The 20367-nt window shown below is 32.0% G+C and overlaps 1 protein-coding gene across 13 annotated transcripts in view; it reads right to left on the bottom strand.

The window, feature by feature from the left end:
• LOC140434402 (uncharacterized) overlaps positions 1 to 18496 on the bottom strand; it is a 91949-nt gene extending 73453 nt beyond the window's left edge. For 8 of the 13 annotated variants that reach the window (XM_072522623.1, XM_072522625.1, XM_072522624.1 and 5 more), the window contains exons 1-3: positions 18156 to 18330; positions 8813 to 9180; positions 218 to 519 (exon numbers count right to left, since the gene is read on the bottom strand). In XM_072522623.1, the coding sequence (XP_072378724.1) occupies positions 218 to 519; positions 8813 to 9180; positions 18156 to 18219 (734 nt within the window). In that variant the 5' untranslated portion in view covers positions 18220 to 18330. Of the gene's footprint in view, positions 1 to 217; positions 520 to 8812; positions 9181 to 14636; positions 14777 to 14810; positions 14954 to 18155; positions 18331 to 18423 lie in introns of those variants that run through there. The other 5 variants (XM_072522627.1, XM_072522629.1, XM_072522633.1 and 2 more) reach the window with 4 other exon arrangements.
• Positions 18497 to 20367: the final 1871 nt, after the last annotated feature.

Raw genomic sequence — 20367 nt, 5'->3', positions numbered from 1 at the left:
GAAGGAAGTAGTGACCCAGGGAGAAAGCAAAAGAAAGCATTATTTGTACTTGCGAGATGTAAGAGTTTAGCTCGGTACTCGAAATGCAGCTACATTTTTTACACTTGTTAGAGAGCAATAATTACAATTAAATAAAGATAAACTTCTTCTCGCTGAAAGCGTATTGCACTTGAAAAATATTATAAAATTATATTAAACAATAGAAAATTCTTATTACCTTTTTTCTGGTGTCAATTTCGTTGATTGTATTGGAATCATATGACGTACTTGAGTCTCTACATTTGTTAAATTAGACTCAGACGATGCATTTGTTTCGGGAAATATAAACTTCAGTTCCTCTTCAGTTAGGATTGGTGAGTATTCATAAATATGATCATAATCTGGCTCTTCTGAATAATTTAAATTTGTCAATTTGTCAGTTTCTACATTTTTTAAATCAGAAGATACTGGTAGATTAATATTTTCGTCTAAAATACTGTTATCGTCTTTTCCGCTTTTGTTGATCTTATTGATGTTTTTCTGAAAAGGAGTTATAAGAAATTACAATATAAGCCGATAAATGTGTTACAGGCATTTTACTTGTGTTATCCTTTATTAACATTTTTCGTATACGAGTATGTACTCACAATATTTTATTAAATATAATTTAACAAAAAGTACTTAACAATCTTCGATTGCAACCATGTTATTGATATAGATCGAGCTCCAGTAGAAGTGCTTGGTGATACGAGTTTAATATTTGGATATCGACAGACTCTGATAGTGAAATCAACAACCCACTAAACTATCAAATAATATAACTAACAGGAAGTAAATATCTAAACATTTGTTTATTCATAACCCTTGCAGGTTAAAGAAATTATCCAAGTTGTATAAGCTAATAGAAAGATCATTCCCTTAAAGTAAATAATAAAAAATGTGCTAATTCTTAGTATTGCTCATGGTAAGTGAATATATATAAGGTATTAAAAAAAATGAGTTATTTCTTCTTTAAAATTTGGAAAATACATGAGGAGAGATAGATCCAGACACATCAAGAGAAGCTATTTCAAAGTTCAGAAAAGTAAAATCATTATACAGAATGACTCTCCAACAGTCCGGTAATTTGGTGTACACCAAAAAATCTTCGTATTGACAAATCAAAAGTTAAAAATTATTTTGTGCTAAACTATTTTTTAAAAATCAGTCTATATGATTTGTTTTTGGACTTAATGAGTGGCACTAATGGCCAATCGTTCAACCTAGAAATCTATTTTTGAGAATTAAGGATATACCTCTAAAAAGTAATAAATAATATGCGATCTATTTTAATCAATCAAAACTACATAAATCAATATAAAAACAATCAAAACTACAAAATTTTTTCAGTAGCTACTTTTTCATGCAGAATCTCACGTCTGACAGACAGATAATAATCCGGTCAATTTAGACATAAAAATAGTGGTCAAATAACAGAAATTCCCGGAAAGCCAAATATAAGTGGAGGGTTTACCATTATAAATAAAGTTTAAAAAATCCCCATCGATCGTATGTATGCTACAAAAGTTATTCAGTGTCAAAGTCAGTCAAAGGTCAAAATTTGAGATTTTTTGTATTTTTCTCGAAAACGGTACGTTTTATAAAAAAAACTTTAAGCCAAAGTTGTAGATCTTAAAATTCTCTATAAGAATGGCATTTATGAATTTTTTCCTAAGAGTTACCATTCCTGGGATAACGCGATTCTAAGAGTCACATTATATATGATATGCACATAAAAGTATTATTAATTATGTGTGTCTCTTTTGTATTATTATACTATTCTGAAAATATTTATTCAAAAGATAGTAAGTCCCTAACTAAATCTCCTCTACCCACGTGGCTTTGAAAAACATATGGCTATTCTATTGTCCGTAGATTTCGTTCATAGACCTGTTTCTTCCAGTGCAAAAGGTTCAGTTCACAAATCACCTACCTCTAGATGCGCCACGACAATACTTTAGTTGAATATGAAATTCAGCGCTCCAAGAAATTTATCATCGGAACTAATTCATGCAAAAAATTACGCGGGAATTTCAAAATTTAATTTTGGTTGGAAAATTTAAATAAAGCTTAAAGTATTTAAATATAAATTGGTACATTTAAAAAAAAATTGCATTTGAAATTTTAAAATGTGCAAATTATTTTTAAATTCAAATATATACAGTACCATTTACGAAAAAATAAGACAAAATGTAATTTCTTTATTTATTTAATACCTGTAAAACAACTTGGTATATAAATTTAGAATACAATAGAAATATTTACAAATATATGTTATAATATTTTATAAATAATTATTACCACTGAAAATTGTACAATTTTATGGACAAAGCTTACAAAAAGTCAGGAAAATAACAATTTAAAATTTACTGAAATTACATAAATCGTTAATATCATAAAATAAAAAATAATAAAACATACAATATATTGCAAAATTTAAATAAATAGCAAATTGCATAGTTTAAGTGGCTGCATGTTATACTCAAATATATATTTATACAAATACTTTAATTACTTTGTGCATAAAGCTATTCGTTCAGAAACTCTTCTACTAAATAATATGGTCTTTCAGATAGATAGGGTTTTGTTCTTTTACGGAACTTAAGGAAAAAAGTTGCAGATTTAAGTTGCAAAGGGAGAATCGTTGTATATTTTTTTTCTGAATATAATATAGATTTCTATACTTATTCAGTGGATCGGTTCAGTAAATAGAAATCAAAGATTAAATTTCTGGTGGAGTAGTCAGGATTAGGTCTTGCTGGAAAAACATGTAGGTGTTTACGAATTAAGCAAATACTTTCTAAAATATATAAAGAGGGAAGAGTTAAAATCTCGTGATTTTTGAAGTAGCTTCTGCAATATGTTATTCTACTGGGGCCAAAAAGATACTGTATTGCTCTTTTTTTAAATTTAAAAACAACATCAAATTGGGGCAGCTGTTCTAGAACCCCATAGAACCCCAAAAATGAAGACCATATTGAAGATGAGACTCGAACAAAGAAAAATATGTTATTTTGGAAGATGCTAAATTAATTTCCTTCGAAACAGATCTTATTGCATAGCAGACTGAGGCTTCTTAGTAACTGAAAATGACTTTCACCAACATGTTTTTAATTTGAGGAGTTTTTGCACCACCTCTGCTACAAAATTGGTATGAAATACAATGATTTCCATAGTTTTCTTGGACCTCTTACCATAAAAACTAGAACATGACTTTCTATATATGAATCTCTGTCATCTCCCATGTCTTCAAAATCTTCTGTACACCTACTATGCTCATTGCAATGAACACTTGGCATAATCTCCATTTCATCAAATGTTATAGCTACATGCTTATCCATTCCTTCCATTTTTGATATTGTTGGTTTTACTGACTCAAATATTAACTAATTCCTGGGCCCCAATAGTTTAAGCCAGAAGTCTGTTTAATGATGAGTTACTGGGTAAGATAAATAGATGGAAAAGAATACTATATGAACGAGCACTTTGTTTATATAAAGACAAAGCTTAACATTTCTCATTAAGAGTAAATCGTCTTAGCTTTTTTACTTTACAGCTCTCTCTATACTGAATTTGAATTAGCATAGCTGCCATTCTATTAATGTTCTAAAGATCAACCAATTTATTTTCTTTATAAAACTCTTTAGCTTCAAGCAGTCTGCGTTTAAAAGATTTTTTATTATTTCTTTCCAAAAAATATTTATGACGTAGTTGTTTTAATGCTCCATATAATTTTTTTCTTTTTATGGGTAGGTGTACTTCTTAATATTTTACAGTGCTGCAATATTTTCAGTGGTGTGATATTCTTAAGGGAAACACCTAAAAGTAAATGTGATTGTGTGTGTTATTTTCTTTATTTAATCCTTACAAGGCAAAATCTGTTCATTATATTAACCTTCGTGTAGTGCCATTACTGCGTGAAAGACTTAGTAGACTGTTTTTTGATGTGAGTATTAAACAATTTATTGTAAGTACTAGTATTTTTCAGTGCTTTCATATTTATATCTTTGTTATATTTTAGCAATGGGAGATTATGAACACAGGCAAGCTCCTATTTCTAGTTTTTAGCCCCAGCTAGTCTATGACATAGAGGCAACTAATCTTATAAAAAACTCTAGTATCACTATCCGAAGGTTAAGCAAACTGTTAATTTTATAATTAAGTATATTAGAGAATGTTTACAAATCTGTTTACTCTCATCTGTTTGCCTCCTCACTCATTTGGTGCAAGAAGGGTGCAGCTCCGGACCTGCAATATTTTTGCACTAAACGATTGTGAATGTTCGGTGATGTTCGTGGAATGCAAGGTTATCTTCTGTTACTAAGATTAACTGGATCGAACTGCAACTGCAGGTACAAGTGTTTTCAGAATGTGGACGAGGAAACAAGAAAAGTTGTCTTACAAAAGTTTAACAAAATAGGCGACAAATATTTGCAAAAAACCTATTTAGGAGGGTTTATTCAAACTACTACTATTCAAAGAACTCGAAAAAAGACTAATGAAAGGCAAGACCGCACTTGTTCCCACAAATACTTTATAAAGCTGGGTAAGCTATCCAAACGAGTTTGTAGACATGCTTTTGGTTCAATCTACGGCATATCAAGCAAACATGTAGATCTCATTGCACAAACTTTTTGTGACAGAGATATTGCAGCGCCACCTAGTAACAAAAAAAAGCATACAAATAGACCCAACCGAAAATCTAACGATCTTACACTCAAAAATGTGAACATTCACATCCCCGCTTTCCATGGCGTGAATCGCATTATAGTAGAAACAAATCCCGTCGATTCTATTTATCTCCAGATGTAAATATAAAGAAGATGTATCAACTCAAAGAAAACTTGAACTAAAGGTTTGGCTCACCTCGATCAGATACCTGCAAAATATGTCATGTCTTAGATAACAAACTCAAAGATGTGACCCTCGACGAAAATGAACGAAAAGTTTTAGCAGCGGAAAAGAAGTTGCATGAAATTAAGACCGATTTGTTTTTCAAAGAACTGAAGGAGAAAACCACATTGTGCAAGCATAGCGACGAAGTGGAGGTTCTGACCTTTGACTTCCAACAATACTTTCTACCTCCAAAAAAAGTTTATTTTCATTCTGGTAAAACAAAATATAATCCTGAACTTTAGTTGTCACTATGAAGGACATTTTAAAAAAGTTATCTCAGATGCAGAAAAGCAAAGATTCAAGATTTCCAAATACCGAATTTTCCAGTACAGCAATGAACATTTAGATGAGATTAAAATCAGTATATCTACTGGTCTTCCGAGTTTTCATTTATTCCAAATCTTGAGAAACCTTGACAGAGACCTCTTAGTTTCTTCTGATATTCCTGTCTATTGCAATCCTATACCTGTCAAAAAAGCCAAATATGCAGATGTAATGCAGTTGGTAACACGATTCATTTCTATGGACCAAATGGCTTTTTACACCCGTCTCACAAGTGAAGCAGCCATGGCAGAGAACCAGAAAACCGAATCATCTGGAACGGATGATGACGACTAGGTAGATGAATGAAGGATGTGTTCATGTGTTTGCCCGTGTGTTTAATGTTTTATCTTTTTTTTTTCTGAATGCTATTTTTTCAACACCAACCTGTTTCTTTTTACAGATTTTTTCGTATTTGTGTAGTAGGCAAACCATAGTCGTTTGATTGTTGTAACCGAATAAAAGAGTTCTTGTTGGGAATTTGTTTTTTTTTTCTTAAAAATGATGGCAAAGAAGCATTATTTCATGTGTTTGGTACAAGAAAGATGCAGGTCCAACTTTTTTTCAATTCTTTTCTTATTTTTTCAAAAATTATCTACTTGAAAATAGTCTCAAGTATTGACTAAATCTGTTTGCTATCGATTGATATTATGTCTTTCGGGTTAAAATAAAAACTTTTATTAAAAAACAGTTTTTTTCAATTTCCTAACAATTACCAAATATGGAGCAGCATCCTTCTTATAGCGAACTCCTCAATTATGTTCTGCAACTAAAAAGTTTTATAAAATAATAACCAATTGGAAAATTATTCATTGGTATCTTCCCAATACTTAATATAATGGGATATCTCAAATGATTGAAACATGTGTGTAGATTGTTCATCTCTACTTGTTGAAGGACTTTCAACTAAAACAAAAAGTTAATATAATAATTTATACAATGATTTACTTCAAGTAAAATAATTTTTATTAATTACATATCAGGGTTACTTACTTTCTGTTACATTTGTTTCCGCACACAACATTGAAATACTTCTGGGATGTACATTAAAAGAGGAATCTAAAATCAAATCAGTTATTTGTTCTCGGGAATTGTATTTGGATACAATTTATGACTCCATGAAGAATCAAACTTATCTTCAAAGTGCCTGTGGCATATTCGTTTTGTTTTAAAAACTGTAGTGGAATTCACCATATTTAAATTAGGATTTTTTATAACACTAAGTCACTTCCTAAATCGTATAAAGGCATGTCTAATTATTGACAAATTGGTACATTGTACAATACAACATTTATTTTGAAAAACCATATTTAAGTAATTATTTTTAATCTGCAAAATACTATTTGAATGCCAGGAACATTTAAAACACAGACCACTGATGTAAGTGATTTGTAATTTAGAAACTGATTTGAGGTTAATGCTAACAATAACCTAGATATATTAAACCACTATTAGTTTGATTTCTTTGCAATTTGCAATAATAACCATCTAATCAAACAATAATTATATACACATAATAACCATAGATAAATAATATCATAATAACCATGCTAATCACTTACTGACAATTGGCAATTGACAATTATAATTTTTAGATTTGTTTTAAACTTAAACTGTAAAGTATAGCGACATCAAAAGATTTGTATCGGTACTACAAATGACGTTTAGTTTATTTTGACCTTGAGCTATCTGCGTGAAACGTCTAGTTATTAGTGGTCTGTGGTTCAGTTCAAGTTCATATACATACTTATTACAAGCGTTTACCATTTAGGTTTTATGTGCTATTTTATAGCTCTAAAGAATGTCTCAGTTTTGCTTTATTTGCAATAAATTTTTAAGTGAAGATAAAACAGTTGTGGTTGATCGTGGAATCCCAAATTTAATCCAGACTAGTGGATGATGAGGGTAGCGAGGGGTGATGAGTTTACTGAGTATTAAAGAACTCAAGAACTCGTTACAATACACGTGGATTGCACAAAATCATAAACACGTATGTGTATGATTGTAGTATGAACAATCATGTTCAGTAGTGTGTATGTGTATGAACTACTCGAAAGACTGTTTCACAGAATAAGCCCAACAATCCTCAAAGCTATACCAATTGAGCAAGCAGGTTTAAGACCAAATCGAGGTTGCACAGACCAGGTTTTATTTCTCTGTACTTACATAGCAGCCGGTTTTCAAAGAAAACTAAAGAGTTCTGCTGCGTTCAAAGATCTGTCAGCAGTCTTCGACACCGTCTGGCGAGAAGGAATGATTTAGAAACTCTTATGCATTATTCCTTGCAAATTCACCGCTAGATTAATAGAAAATATGCTCATCGACAGAGTATTTCAAGTTACTATAGGATCCGAAGTAAGCACTTACAGAAAATTCAAAAATGGTCTGCCACAAGGCTCGTTACTCGCACCACTGCTTTTTAGCCTTTACATCGCAGACATACCAACAACAACATCAACAAAGTTTGGCTATGCTGATGACTGGGCTTTATTAACCCAAACAAAGTCACTAGAAGAAGCTGAAGAGATTCTTACGGAAGACCTAGAGGTTATGGGAATTATTAAATCCTTATACGATAGAGTTATGGGATCATATGGAATCATCGGCATCCACACTCAGGTGTTTGTGCTTAGCTCTTTCTTGTTTATTCTGTAGGTCAATACTACGCGCCAATATAGATCAACAGTGCTCACATTAAAAACATAGATGTTCAGCTAAATAACACCACGATAATGATACTCCACGCTGGAGTAATCAAATCTACACCAACACATAAGCTACCAGTGCTGGGCGACATTCCACCACCACATCTTCGCCGACTCAATCTACTTACCAAGGAATATAACAAGATCCTTAGCAACACGGCGCTGCGATTCATAACTTCATATAGAAGATGCAACTAAAAGCCGACTGCGCTCCAGAAAATGTAAAATAAAAACTGCAGAATCAGCCGCAGCCACAGGGTTCAACATGATCACCAAATGGATCCATGAACAGTCGGCAGCTCAACCAAATACAGCCATACCTTGCATCACAGAGACACCTCCTGGATTTGATCTACCACGTAAGACCTGGTGCAGACTTAACTGCATCAGAACTCAACTTGGTCGATATGCAGATATGTTGAACAAATAGGGCAAGCTACCATCACCGTTATGCAGCTGCCGCAATGTCCAATCTATCAAGCACATAACGGAGGAGTGCCACCAGCGAGCTTACGAGGGTATTTCACAAGACTTCCTGTTTGCCTATAAACTGAGCATGATTTAAGTATTTTTATATCGAGTTAATTTGAACGTTTATTGTAATGTTCATTGTAATCTTGTAGATGTGTCGAAATGCCATACGCTAAATAAATAAAATAAATATTTGGTAATTTTGGACTTTTCACAAGAAACAAATAATTTTATATACGAGATATTAAACTATATCAAAATATAAAAAATATAAAATATAGTACTATTTAAATTGGATCGTACGCTAGAATCAAAATGTTCTGGTAAAAGAAATTTAAAAAGTTATATGATCAAATCACAAACATTATGTTTAGTAAATAAAAATAGATATTTTTAACTACCTGTAATTCATCTGTTGTTTCTTTATTATTGTTAGTACATTCAATATTATCCGTTTGAAAACCGATATTAAGATAAACTGCATGTCTGCTTCTGTTTGTTGTTGATAGATTTAAATTTGTAACATCCGTGTCGTCGTCCTTAATAAACTTATCCATTTTCATATTTGCAACTTCTTCATCGAATTTTTTTAATATTTTTTTTCTTCGTACTTCAACTTCTGTGGAAGTTTTTGTAAGAATAAAATTTGGTTCGTCGGTTTGTGACGACTTAAATTCCGAGTTTATTTTATCATCTGGTAATTTACTAGATGATGTTAATGATCTTGTGACCACTTTTCCATTAATTTTATGTTTTCTTTTCTTCGAATCTAAAAAAAAATTAATGAATGTAATTAAAAAACAACAATCAACACTAAGGTATATCATATTAAAAAATTTCCAGGAATTTTATGTTTTCCCGTTTTTAATACGGTCCTGTTTTGTAGCATTTCATGAGACAAATGCATGAAGTGGGTTGTGCCGATACTAGGCTACGGTCGTACGGTCAAAATCACTTAAAAATAATATATTTCAAATATTTTTCAAACAGTGGTCCTTCTTCTTCAGTCCTAAACTTGGTCAATTCCCCTGAAATTTGACAGCCCTATAACAAAACAACGGAAGCGTGGAAACTAACAATGGATAGTGATGATAACGAATACGATACGGATAATGGTCAAAAAGGAGGAAAAGTTAAAGTGGAAAAAATCTAAAGGCAAATAAAATGGATCTAACACTAAAAGTATTAGAAAAACTGACAGAATTTAACAAAAGTAACTACAGGTGTACACGAAATAAAAGATGAGCAGTTCCAGTATTTAAAGAACTAAGAGAAGGAAACAAAGATAATAAAAAAAGAAAGTAAAAAACTGACACAAAAACGGACAAAATGGTGGAGAGGATGGATAAAATGAAAAAAAAGAGAGTAGCGGAATTATAGAACGAAAGATTTAAAACAATCTGGTAATAATTGGCTTTGATCTAGATTCGGAAGATAAAAGTGTACTAAAAGGTGGAGTAACCAAATTCTTTCAATATAAGCTAAATGTGGAGGGCAAAATTAAAGAAATTAGAAAAATAGGACAAAGATTATAAGAGTATTACAGAGATAGAAAACTTTAAAGACAATTTAGAAATCCTCCAAAACAAATATAGCTTGAAAGAACTTAAAGATCAATAAATATATATCGACGGTAAATTGAATAAAAGCGATAGGTAAATCCAGATGAAAATTAGAAAAGAAACAAAAATGTTTAGATTTGCAGGTAAACGAGTAAAGACAGCATACAGGACATTGACAATATGCGGGAAAATATGGAAGTGAAGTCAGCAAGATCATAAACTTATGATATGGAAGAAGAAAAATCGGCGATGAACATGGATCCAAAAAATTGCCAAAAAACATAAATAGAACTCAGGCAACGGCAACGAATTTGGTAAAGAATAAGGACAAGATTAAATTTGATGATGATAGTAAGGAAAAAATAACAAAAGATAACATAACGTCCAAAGATCAGGAAACAAAGAAGAAAAAATACAAAGAAAGCAAAAAATATATACCTACCAAAAGTAGCAACATGGAATATTAAAACGCTACTCAGTACTGGTAGAGATTGAAGTAGTAGCAAGAGAGTTAAAAAAATACACAATAGATGCCGCGGTGATACAAGAAGTAAGATGAAAAACTACAGGAGAAATCACGAACGAAGAATATGTATTTATGTCCAGTGTAGATGAGTGGGGTTTTACATAAATAAAAAACTCACAAACAAAAGTCAATTCGATAGACGGGAAAATCGCCACACTGACGATAGAAATGGAAAAACATCACATATTATTATTAAATATATATATGCCCCAACTGAAACAACCGATCTAACACAAGAAGATAAATTCTATGAAAACCTAAATAAAGCATGCGACGAAATATAAAAAAAGACAACTTATTAATACCGGGAGACACCAACTTACAACTGGGGAAAGAAGGAGACTTGAAAGAGCTAGTCGAAAACGGAAAAGAAACTCTACACGAAAAAATAAATGACAATGGTCACTCGTCAACTCAGAACTCGTCAATTCGTCAGAATTGGTCAACTTGCAGCAATACTTAATATGCCTTTCCTATCGACAAAATTTGAGCATCCAAGAAAACATAAGGCAACCTGGAGACATTCATCTGGCAGTAAAAATCAAACCTATCACTTCCTACCAACCAAAGAGTTAGTTTTAAAAACACTGGACACGATCTCATAGAGGGACAAACGTGGACACGGACCACTTTTTAACAATAATAAAAATTAAGGCGCTCAGATAGAAAAAAGATATCAAGTTAAAAGAAACTCTAATAAAAGAAACATAGAAGCATTAAAACGGACTGAAATAAGAGAAAAATTTAAACATCAGATGAATGAAAATATATCCAACATTATTAGTCAACCCACAAACATAAACGGAAGATGGCAATAATTAAAAAGCAAAATAAATGAAACAACAAATGAAGTAATAGAAAAAAATACGATAATACGTTCAAGATCAGAACAATAAGATCAGAACAAAACAGGGAAGAATACAAAATAGCGAAAAACAAAGCCAACGTAACAAATAAAAAAAATAAAAATGACTAGTTTAATAAAAAGCTAGAGGATATTAAAACAGATAAAAAAATCATAAAATAAAACAATTTTACAAAAAAGTCATAGCATCAAAAAAGATGCCCAGCATTAAAACACGAGGACTAAAAAACAGATTTTTATTTGAAGATAAACAGATCAGCAGAATAATGGAAATATTATTACGAAAAAATGCTATTTACTACGAAGGAAACACACTGTGAAGAAGAAGTAAGACTAACAGTACAAGAAAATGAAACAAACAATGAAAACTAATAGTACAAGCAGAAATTCAAAACATACACAGAAGTACCAAAAGAAATTAAAAACCCCCTAAACCAGAGCTAAACTATCTATATAAAAAAGGAGATCGGCCGGAGAATTACAGAGCAAGAACCCTATTAACCCTTTAATCGGCTATCCCGACATAACCCGACAATAAAATAACCGAATCATTTTAAAATGTGAAATTTATTTGCTCTCATATTAGGTCAGTCTGGTTAAAAAAAAAGGTCGAAAAATGTTTCGCAGATATCTGAAGCTTTTAAGACATAGGTGGGGGTTACTAGATGACGAATAGATGAGAAAGTACTCGTATTTTTACCTTGTGTTTTTTTAAAGAATTATTTATGGTCACAATTCGATTTTTTATCTATAAATTGCTTCCCTTATATTTTAAATAAACAATACTTATATGATTTTTTGATATCAAGAATATCTTTATTTTCCCGGTTTTTCAATTAAAATTGATAAATAATTTACGGAGATATTTGCAAAAAAGCAGTTTTTTTGCACTTATTTATAAATTTTATTAATTTTAACAAAATAAAATGTTATGAATACATTTGAACATCGAGGAATTACCGTCTTTTAAATGTGTGCGAAATTTCCCCTGCTCGGTCAAATAGTTTAAAAGTTATTTAATTTATTTATCACTGAGGCTAATTATTTAAACTATTGAACTTGCCCTATGAATGATGCTAGACACATTTAGCAAATTTCATAGGATTCTTTAAGACTTAAACTATCTCAGAAGTTAAATGCATATTGCGTTTTCATCGAAATTATTTACAAAATAAACGTTTGAAAAAGGGGTATGTTTTTTACTTATAAAACAATTGTAATAACTTTTATATTTTCCGAGCTACAAACTTGTACGTACAACCATTGGATAGCTGGTAAAAAAGCTCATATTAAAAAAAAACCATCTATGACCAATAGGAACGAAGTTAGCGACTATTTTTAAAAAAATCATATCTCCATTGTTTATAAACATTAAGAAGTAAAATTTGCACAAATTTTGAATGAAAATCAAAACTTTATACTGAAAATTATAGCTATAAAATTCATCCAATTTTTCTAAACTTACAGCCCTTCGAAACGAAGGTATTTTCGAAAGATCGACAGAAAAACGAAGGGGAAACTGTTTCAGCTCCACGCTCCAAAATTTCGTCAGTCTCAGTGTAGTTTAGAAAGTAATATACTTATACATCTTTGAGTAAAATATTTTGTGTATTTTGAACAAAAAAGTTTTAACGATCTCGATTTTACAGGTTGTAAATTATTCACGGCGTCTAGACTTTTAGTCGAAGTTTATTAGTAACTTGCAAGTAAATACAGCGTAGGACGTTCCACAATTTAAGTCCTTACAAATATCCGCGAAAACATTACAGATTTGTCCCAACTACTCGCTCTGGCGCTGATGAGAGATAAAAACTCAATAAAGCTGAACATCCAAGTGTGGAGAATCCATTTTATACTTATGGTTTCTTCAGTATAGTCCGCCAATGATTAATGGGTGGATCAAGTAACTCAGAAATCACTTTTGTTACCATTGTTTTTCCTAAACCTTACCAAGAGTATCATTATCATTTGCTCATATATCGTTATTATTTGCTCATATAAATAACAAACCGTCTCGGATTGGGATATTACTAAGCTAACAATACAAAAGGGAACACCAAAAAGATTACGAATAAAAAAGGACATGTTTATTTCTTTGTTTCAGCTGTATCTTGTGCGAAAGCCTCCTTTGGTACATTTCTCATTAAAGTTTTCACATTCCACATTGAAGTTTTTTTCTCAGTTATTTTCACTAGATTATATCCTTGTATCCTTTTGATTTTTAAACGTTTATTTATATGGAAACTTAGGCTCAAAAAATATGTCGCTACTTCGAAAGAAAACCATCACATCTCAAAAAAAAATGAAAAATGGGCTATGTTGGTGAACAGATTTCAATTATTCTATATTTTTGTGTGTGATAATGTCATAAAGTTAGCTTATGTCTATAGGCGTCAGATGATAGAAGTGTCGTTATTGTTAATCGAAAAGTTGGTTCAAAATTTTGCTCCAAATGGTCATATTTTAAGATATACCATTCTTTTTCAAAAACAAAATAAGATAATGCAATACTTTCTCTGTAGAATACTGCTTTATTTTGAGTTGTGTCAGTCTTATAAATAAGTTAAAGTTATGTTTCAAATAAGTTGTAGTATTATTTCGAGTGATATCAGTATTTTACTAAATTATTACAACTTTCTCAATTTTGAACCCAACTGTCTATAAATTATTTCGACTTATGGCGATCTTTAAAAAAATCCAGTTGGAATTATTTCAGAATATAAAAATGTCCCAAAGATTTAGGAGTAAACTCATGCTACAATTGACTTCTGTCAAAAATAATGAAGGGAGTGTATTATGACAAGTTAAGAAATAAATTTTCAAATAAAAAAAAAGTGGTTTTTTAATTATAATTTATTGCAGAATCACCGAATTTTGAGATTTAACACTAACGCGTCTTTGTTCTTATATGTATGTAACAACTTTCAAGGTAACGATGTTGTTGATTCTCAGCCCAGAAAAAGAATCAGGAGTAGACTGCACTTTATTGATACAATACTATAGCTCGCTTTTGCTATAGAAGTTGCTTCCTATTAAGGCGGATCAGTGATAATGTATGGTTGACCTATCCTACTTATTTTTACTAAGCGAACAATAATTGCTATCGTATACGCAGATATTGTTATTGAGAGATTCGTCTAGACATTGAATTAAAGAACATTTTATTTTTCAAGGCTAATATGAGAATAATATAAGATTAAATCATACACAAAGTGCAAAAATTATACTAGCATACTAAAATATCTGAAGAATTACTTAAACATCAAACTCACCACATATGAGTCTCGTTGGAACTTTATACTAACATATTTCCAGAACAATATTTAAGCGAAAATTCTGGACCGGCCTCTTAGGACTTAATTGTTGTTCAAAAGTTGTGCTAAAATATGCGCCGACATTGTATTGATAACCTGATTCGTGGGATGCCAAGAAATAAATATTTGTACCTTTTACTTTTTTTTTTCATTTTCTTTATTCACTAGACACTCAATTATTCGTAAATCAATTTGCTTCGCTTAAACGAGGGGTTGCTTAAAAATTATCTTCTTTAAGGTTCGCGCGCACAGTTAACTCTTTTGCATTTATCAAAAATCAATGAACAACTGAGACCGTAATCTTGCAAGATTATGAAATTATCTTGCGACTCGTTTAAATGCGGTAATTTTTTAAACACAGTACCTTTGTAAGGTAGGTTGTGTACGTTTGTTTACATGTCTATAAATCTACGCAATAACTTTACTAAGGAACGTATAATCTCGCCATGTATTAGTTTCAACATTTCTCGTAGCTCTATTTTTATTTTTAACGTAATCAAAGATTCTTCCTTAACTTACGCTAGTAAACAATATACTGTCATTTTTAAAAAAGAATTATGTGTAGGTATATGCTATATTAGCAAAATAATTATCATTGTGATGATGACATAAAAAGATAATTGCCACTACAGGATGCTCAAAATTCATAGAGTTGTTCATCTCAATTTACTTATCTTGAATATACATTGTTGTGCAGATAAACGCTGATATCAAATAAAAATGCACAGATACCTGTTGATTTGACTTTATTTCAGTTTTATTGATTTTAATTAATTTTATCTGTATGTGTAAAAGTGTATTCTTCCTAAAATAGAATACATTGTACTTTAATATTGTTTGTAAAGCGATGTTTTAAATATTTTATTATATCAAGCTTTTATAACTATGAAAACCAGACGACCTAAGGATCGGATTACAAGCAGGTCAGAAAAGTAAAAATAAGCACAGCAAAAATAAGCAAAACGTTTCTGAAATACGTAAGGCTCAAAAAAAAGTTACTATAGCATATAAGAAAACGTCGATATAAATCTGAATACAAGACAATAACCTTTTGACATATTTTTTATTCAATAAACATTAATAAGAAAGTTAATTTTTTTCTTACTAAATTATATTTTACCATTTTTTCTCTGAGAATTATGTCACATATAGGTATACATAAGGTCAAAACGATTAATCGTAACAGGAGCAAAGAAATTCGAATTTGTTACTTTACTTCCCTTCTATACGTGGCTGAGATCTAACAACAATCTATGAACTCACAATATAAAGCATGTAAATTTAATGCATGTTACACTAAAATTTTTTGATAAAAATATTTGGTATATCGTTTTCGTCGGCTGTTACCTTGTAGCATGAGCTAGAACTAGCTGCGGGTAAGACCGAGGCTATAGTTCTGAAGGGACCGACCAATAGTGCTTCCAAAGAAATGTGTGAGGTATTTAGGGGTGACTCTGAGTCAAAACGGAAAGTGACAGGAGCACGTAAAGGCGGTGCCTCAAAAAGATGCGGTAAGATCCGCCGCTTTGGGGAGGATCATGCCCAACATTGTAGGGCCCAAAACTGAGAGGAGGAGGTTCTCTACGCTGTGCCTGTCTGAAGAATTGCAGTTTTAAAAAAGGCGTACAGAAAGCAGCCCACTCGAGCAGATAGGAAGAGTCTATTGAGGGTGGCATGTGTATTCAAAACAGTCTCTGCCGAGGGGGTTGGTAGTTATCACCGGGTGTATTCCGATGCAAGTTCTAGTGAAAGAGAGGAAGAATATACGAGAGAAGAAATGAAGACATACCAACAGAACGTTTAAAAAAAGAAGAAAGGAAGAGGTCCATAATGGTGTGGTAAGAGGAATGGGACGACACGAGAAGGGTGGCACAGTGGACGAAGTCACTTTCCTAATCTGAGAAGATGGATGGACTGCGAGCACCGGCGTTTGGATTACTTCCTGAGGCAGATGCTCACAGGACATGGTTGCTTCAGGGCATACCTTTACAGATTTGGAGAGGAAGAAAATGGCAAAGGCCTGTACTGTAAAATATCGGACATTGTCTCACACATTCTATTGGTATGCGATAGATGGATAGGTACGAGGAGCCTGAGAGAAAGAGCTAGGAAGTAGGGTGCAATCAGTCACGAAACTGGTGTAGGGAATGCTTAGATCGTCAGATAGATGGAGAGCAGTTCAGAGATATGCGAGGAGAACGTTGGAGAGAAAGAAACAAGAAGAAAGGCGACCCGAAGGGAGGCAGGGTGCCCAGAAGTAAGCAAGAAGATAAGACATAATGAGAAGGAGCGAGATTGAATAGGAACAGCGAGGAACAGAGGAAGAGAAGAATTCAGTCGTAGTGACAAAGTGCTATGATGCGTTAGAATTGTGCGCGAATGACAGATCGGGTGAATGCGGCTGGTAATACACCCCTGAGGTGGGTGTTTTTTTAGCAGGAGAGTCTCTGGCATTGACGGTAATGGTGTCCTAACAACCCATGCGAGTGGTGTTGAGATCATCGTGGCCACGCTGGAGAAATTCTGTATAACCGAGGCTGGAAGGCGGTTCTGCCCACCCATTAGGACCAAGGTATGTTTCAAAGATTTGGACCATTCCCTCTCATAAAAGATAAAAAAACCTTAAAGATACTTGAAATGTTAAATGTTTCTCATCATAGTTGAACTTAATACATTGAGTAAAACACTTTTTTGACACTAGATTTAACTACAAACCTATGTGAGATATTTATTTTGTGTACCATTTATCACTAAATAGTATGTACAAGACATAAATAAACAGATAGACAGTACTTAACTTGGTTTCTAGTATAAACCAACTTCTTTGTTTCAGGTGTAAATAAATTTCAATATGGTCAAAACTATATTAAAAACAAAATGCCAGATAGATCCTATCAGGCAGAAAACGTAAAACCTGCCGTGACATCGACTTTGGGCATGAAATTAACAGATAATGGAGCATTAGCTAAAGCAATAGAAGACAGAAATATGCAAGGAAGAAAAGCCATCAACATGATAAACGGGATTCTGTGAGGCAAAAATATTTCCAAAGAAAACAAAAAAAGGATATACCAGGTCATTATACAGAGTATTGCCACATATGGTTCCAAAGTTTGTCCGCTAAAAATCAAAACAGAGAAAACACTTATAGCCACCAAAAAGAAATTCTGGAGGAGTTCAGCTGCAAGATCGCGTTCAGAAATATTTACCCATGAAAATATCCGCAGATTTACGCAGAGTGTTAAAAACACAATAGTTGAATAAATAAAATATAAACAACTGGTAGGATCTTGTACAGAGAACGAAAGAAAATCGATTACCAAAGTAGATACTAGACCACTGGGAAGACGTGGGAGTGAAGGTATCGATGGTGAAACAAAGGAAAGGGGGCTAAATGTGGACATGTGCCATAACAGAATGCAATGAAGCATGTGTAAAGTATCTAAAATTTTAAAAATATATCTGTAGCTTTACTACCTATACTGATCTCTCCACTTTCAAACTTCTTGCATAATGCTTTCACGTGGCTCTGATTTTCCATAGAAAGTTCACACTTTTCACAATTTTTTGGCACTAGTTGTTAACACATATAAAATTTAATTAAACTAGTTAGATCTAGCTACATATCTTTTAAATTAATCTTAATTATCTAATCAACGAATGCATTATCCTAGAATTCCCACTAATGAACTGCAAAAACATTTTGATAATTATCTATGTAGTTAAACAATAAATAAAAACATACCTGATTACTCATTAATACCTGATTATATTGATTAATGATTTTAAGCTAGTACCAAGACTCAACTAACAAAAGGAATAGTAATTATCTATTGTTATATTTCCTAAATAATCTAATCTGTACCTACATCAAAGCTATAAGATATTTATATTTAAACTATTTAGGAAAATATCATCTATATAAAAGCAAGTAGTAAAAATAAATAAGCCTAATAATAGTCTAATAGAAGTATGCACTTTTATGTCCCCTCGGTACCTTTCGTTTTTTATGTTTTTTGGTGCGTAGATTGGATTTTTCGAGAGTATAATGCTGAAAACCTGTCAGATAATTTGTTATTAACAATTTAATTGTTCAAATAATTGTATCTCCTAATCTATTATACATATTTAATTTTAGCAAAATAAAACTTGTTCCTTAAAAAAAATGAACTAAATGGGGTTTGAAAAACTTAGATCCGATTGTTAGAACCGGAATTATAACAAATTTCTTGAAAAACAATTGCAAAATAGGCATTCGATGGGGCTTTTCCAAGAATAACTCAGCTTTTATACATGCGATTAACTTTCAAGAACTACTCATTTTAATAATAATTGTTTCTGCTTTAACACCTTTACTGCGTCACGTATCCCCAGGGGCATGTGAATAATTTTTCAACTGTGCTGTAGTAAAATTGGACAAACCGTCGCATCTTGCGGTAGCGATAGAAATGGTATTTGTACGTCGTTTTAAGTGTAACAAATAGAAATCGATAGCAAATTTTTAACTCTTGTTACTGATGTCGGTAATATGAGACATGCCCCCGGAGACACGTGCTGTACATAAACAAAAATTTATTGTTACTATACGCCACAGACCCTGGGAGACACGTGTCGCTATATATATTCAGTTTCAGTTTATTGTAGTGCATTGAAGTGTGAGCAGTAATTGTTAAAATGTCCAAAAAGGGTCCATATATGGTTGATATAGTAAAACAAGAGGTGATAGAAGTTGCAAATGAGCAAACAATCAGGTATCATAAAAACTTTGGAGAGAATTCTGAAACAAATACTATTTTAAATGAATTACATGATAATATAGGGTTGATTGAAAGTCACGAAAATTGTAATAATGAAAACGAACAACAGTTTATACGAACAGAAATAGAACACGAAATGAATAACGAACAGGCTGATGAACCCGATATGGAGAATGAGCAGACAGCAACTCAATCTTCATCTGATGCCGACAGTATCGAAGATCCCTTTGACAGTGACGATTCATTGCTAGATAAAAGTTATTTTCCTAAATCTTCTTCATCCTCTGATTTAAATTCTTCTATTGATAATGATGACGAAATTATTACTACACCATATGAGCAAGTTCTATCAGATAATAATGAACAGAGTGCTGAGAATAGTAATAGTGATGAATGGTGTGATTTAGAAGAAGATGTAGATGGTGACGATTTTGTAGTAAGAAAGAATACATTAGTTGGTATTGAACCACATGCGGTACAGAAACCAATAGACATTTTTATTAATTTCATAACTGATGAAATATTGGATATTATTGTTAATAAATGCTGTTCATCAATTAAGTATGTGACACTCAAGACAATCCAGGTTAAATTTATTGACGGCCACAAACAAAACTGAAATAAGAGCCTTCTTAGGGGTAATAATCGCAATGCATCTCACTCAGGTACCAATTTAAATTTATATTGGTATATAGATGATATATTTTATAATAAATTTATCTTAAAAGTTTTAACTCAAGACCGCTTTATGCTTTTATTAAAACTTCTTCATTTTGAAAATAATGAGACATCTGATATCACTAATAGATTATGCAAAATAGAAAATTTAGTTACGAAGTTGATTCAAATTTTTCAAAGAATAATGGAGCCTGGCAACATTCTCGTTATAGATGAATCTATGATACCTTTCAGATGGAGACTCCATTTTCATC

This window comes from Diabrotica undecimpunctata, chromosome 2 (assembly GCF_040954645.1).
Source record: "Diabrotica undecimpunctata isolate CICGRU chromosome 2, icDiaUnde3, whole genome shotgun sequence".
Taxonomy (NCBI): Eukaryota; Metazoa; Arthropoda; class Insecta; order Coleoptera; family Chrysomelidae; genus Diabrotica; species Diabrotica undecimpunctata.
This window is presented reverse-complemented; position numbering and strand designations above follow the sequence as displayed.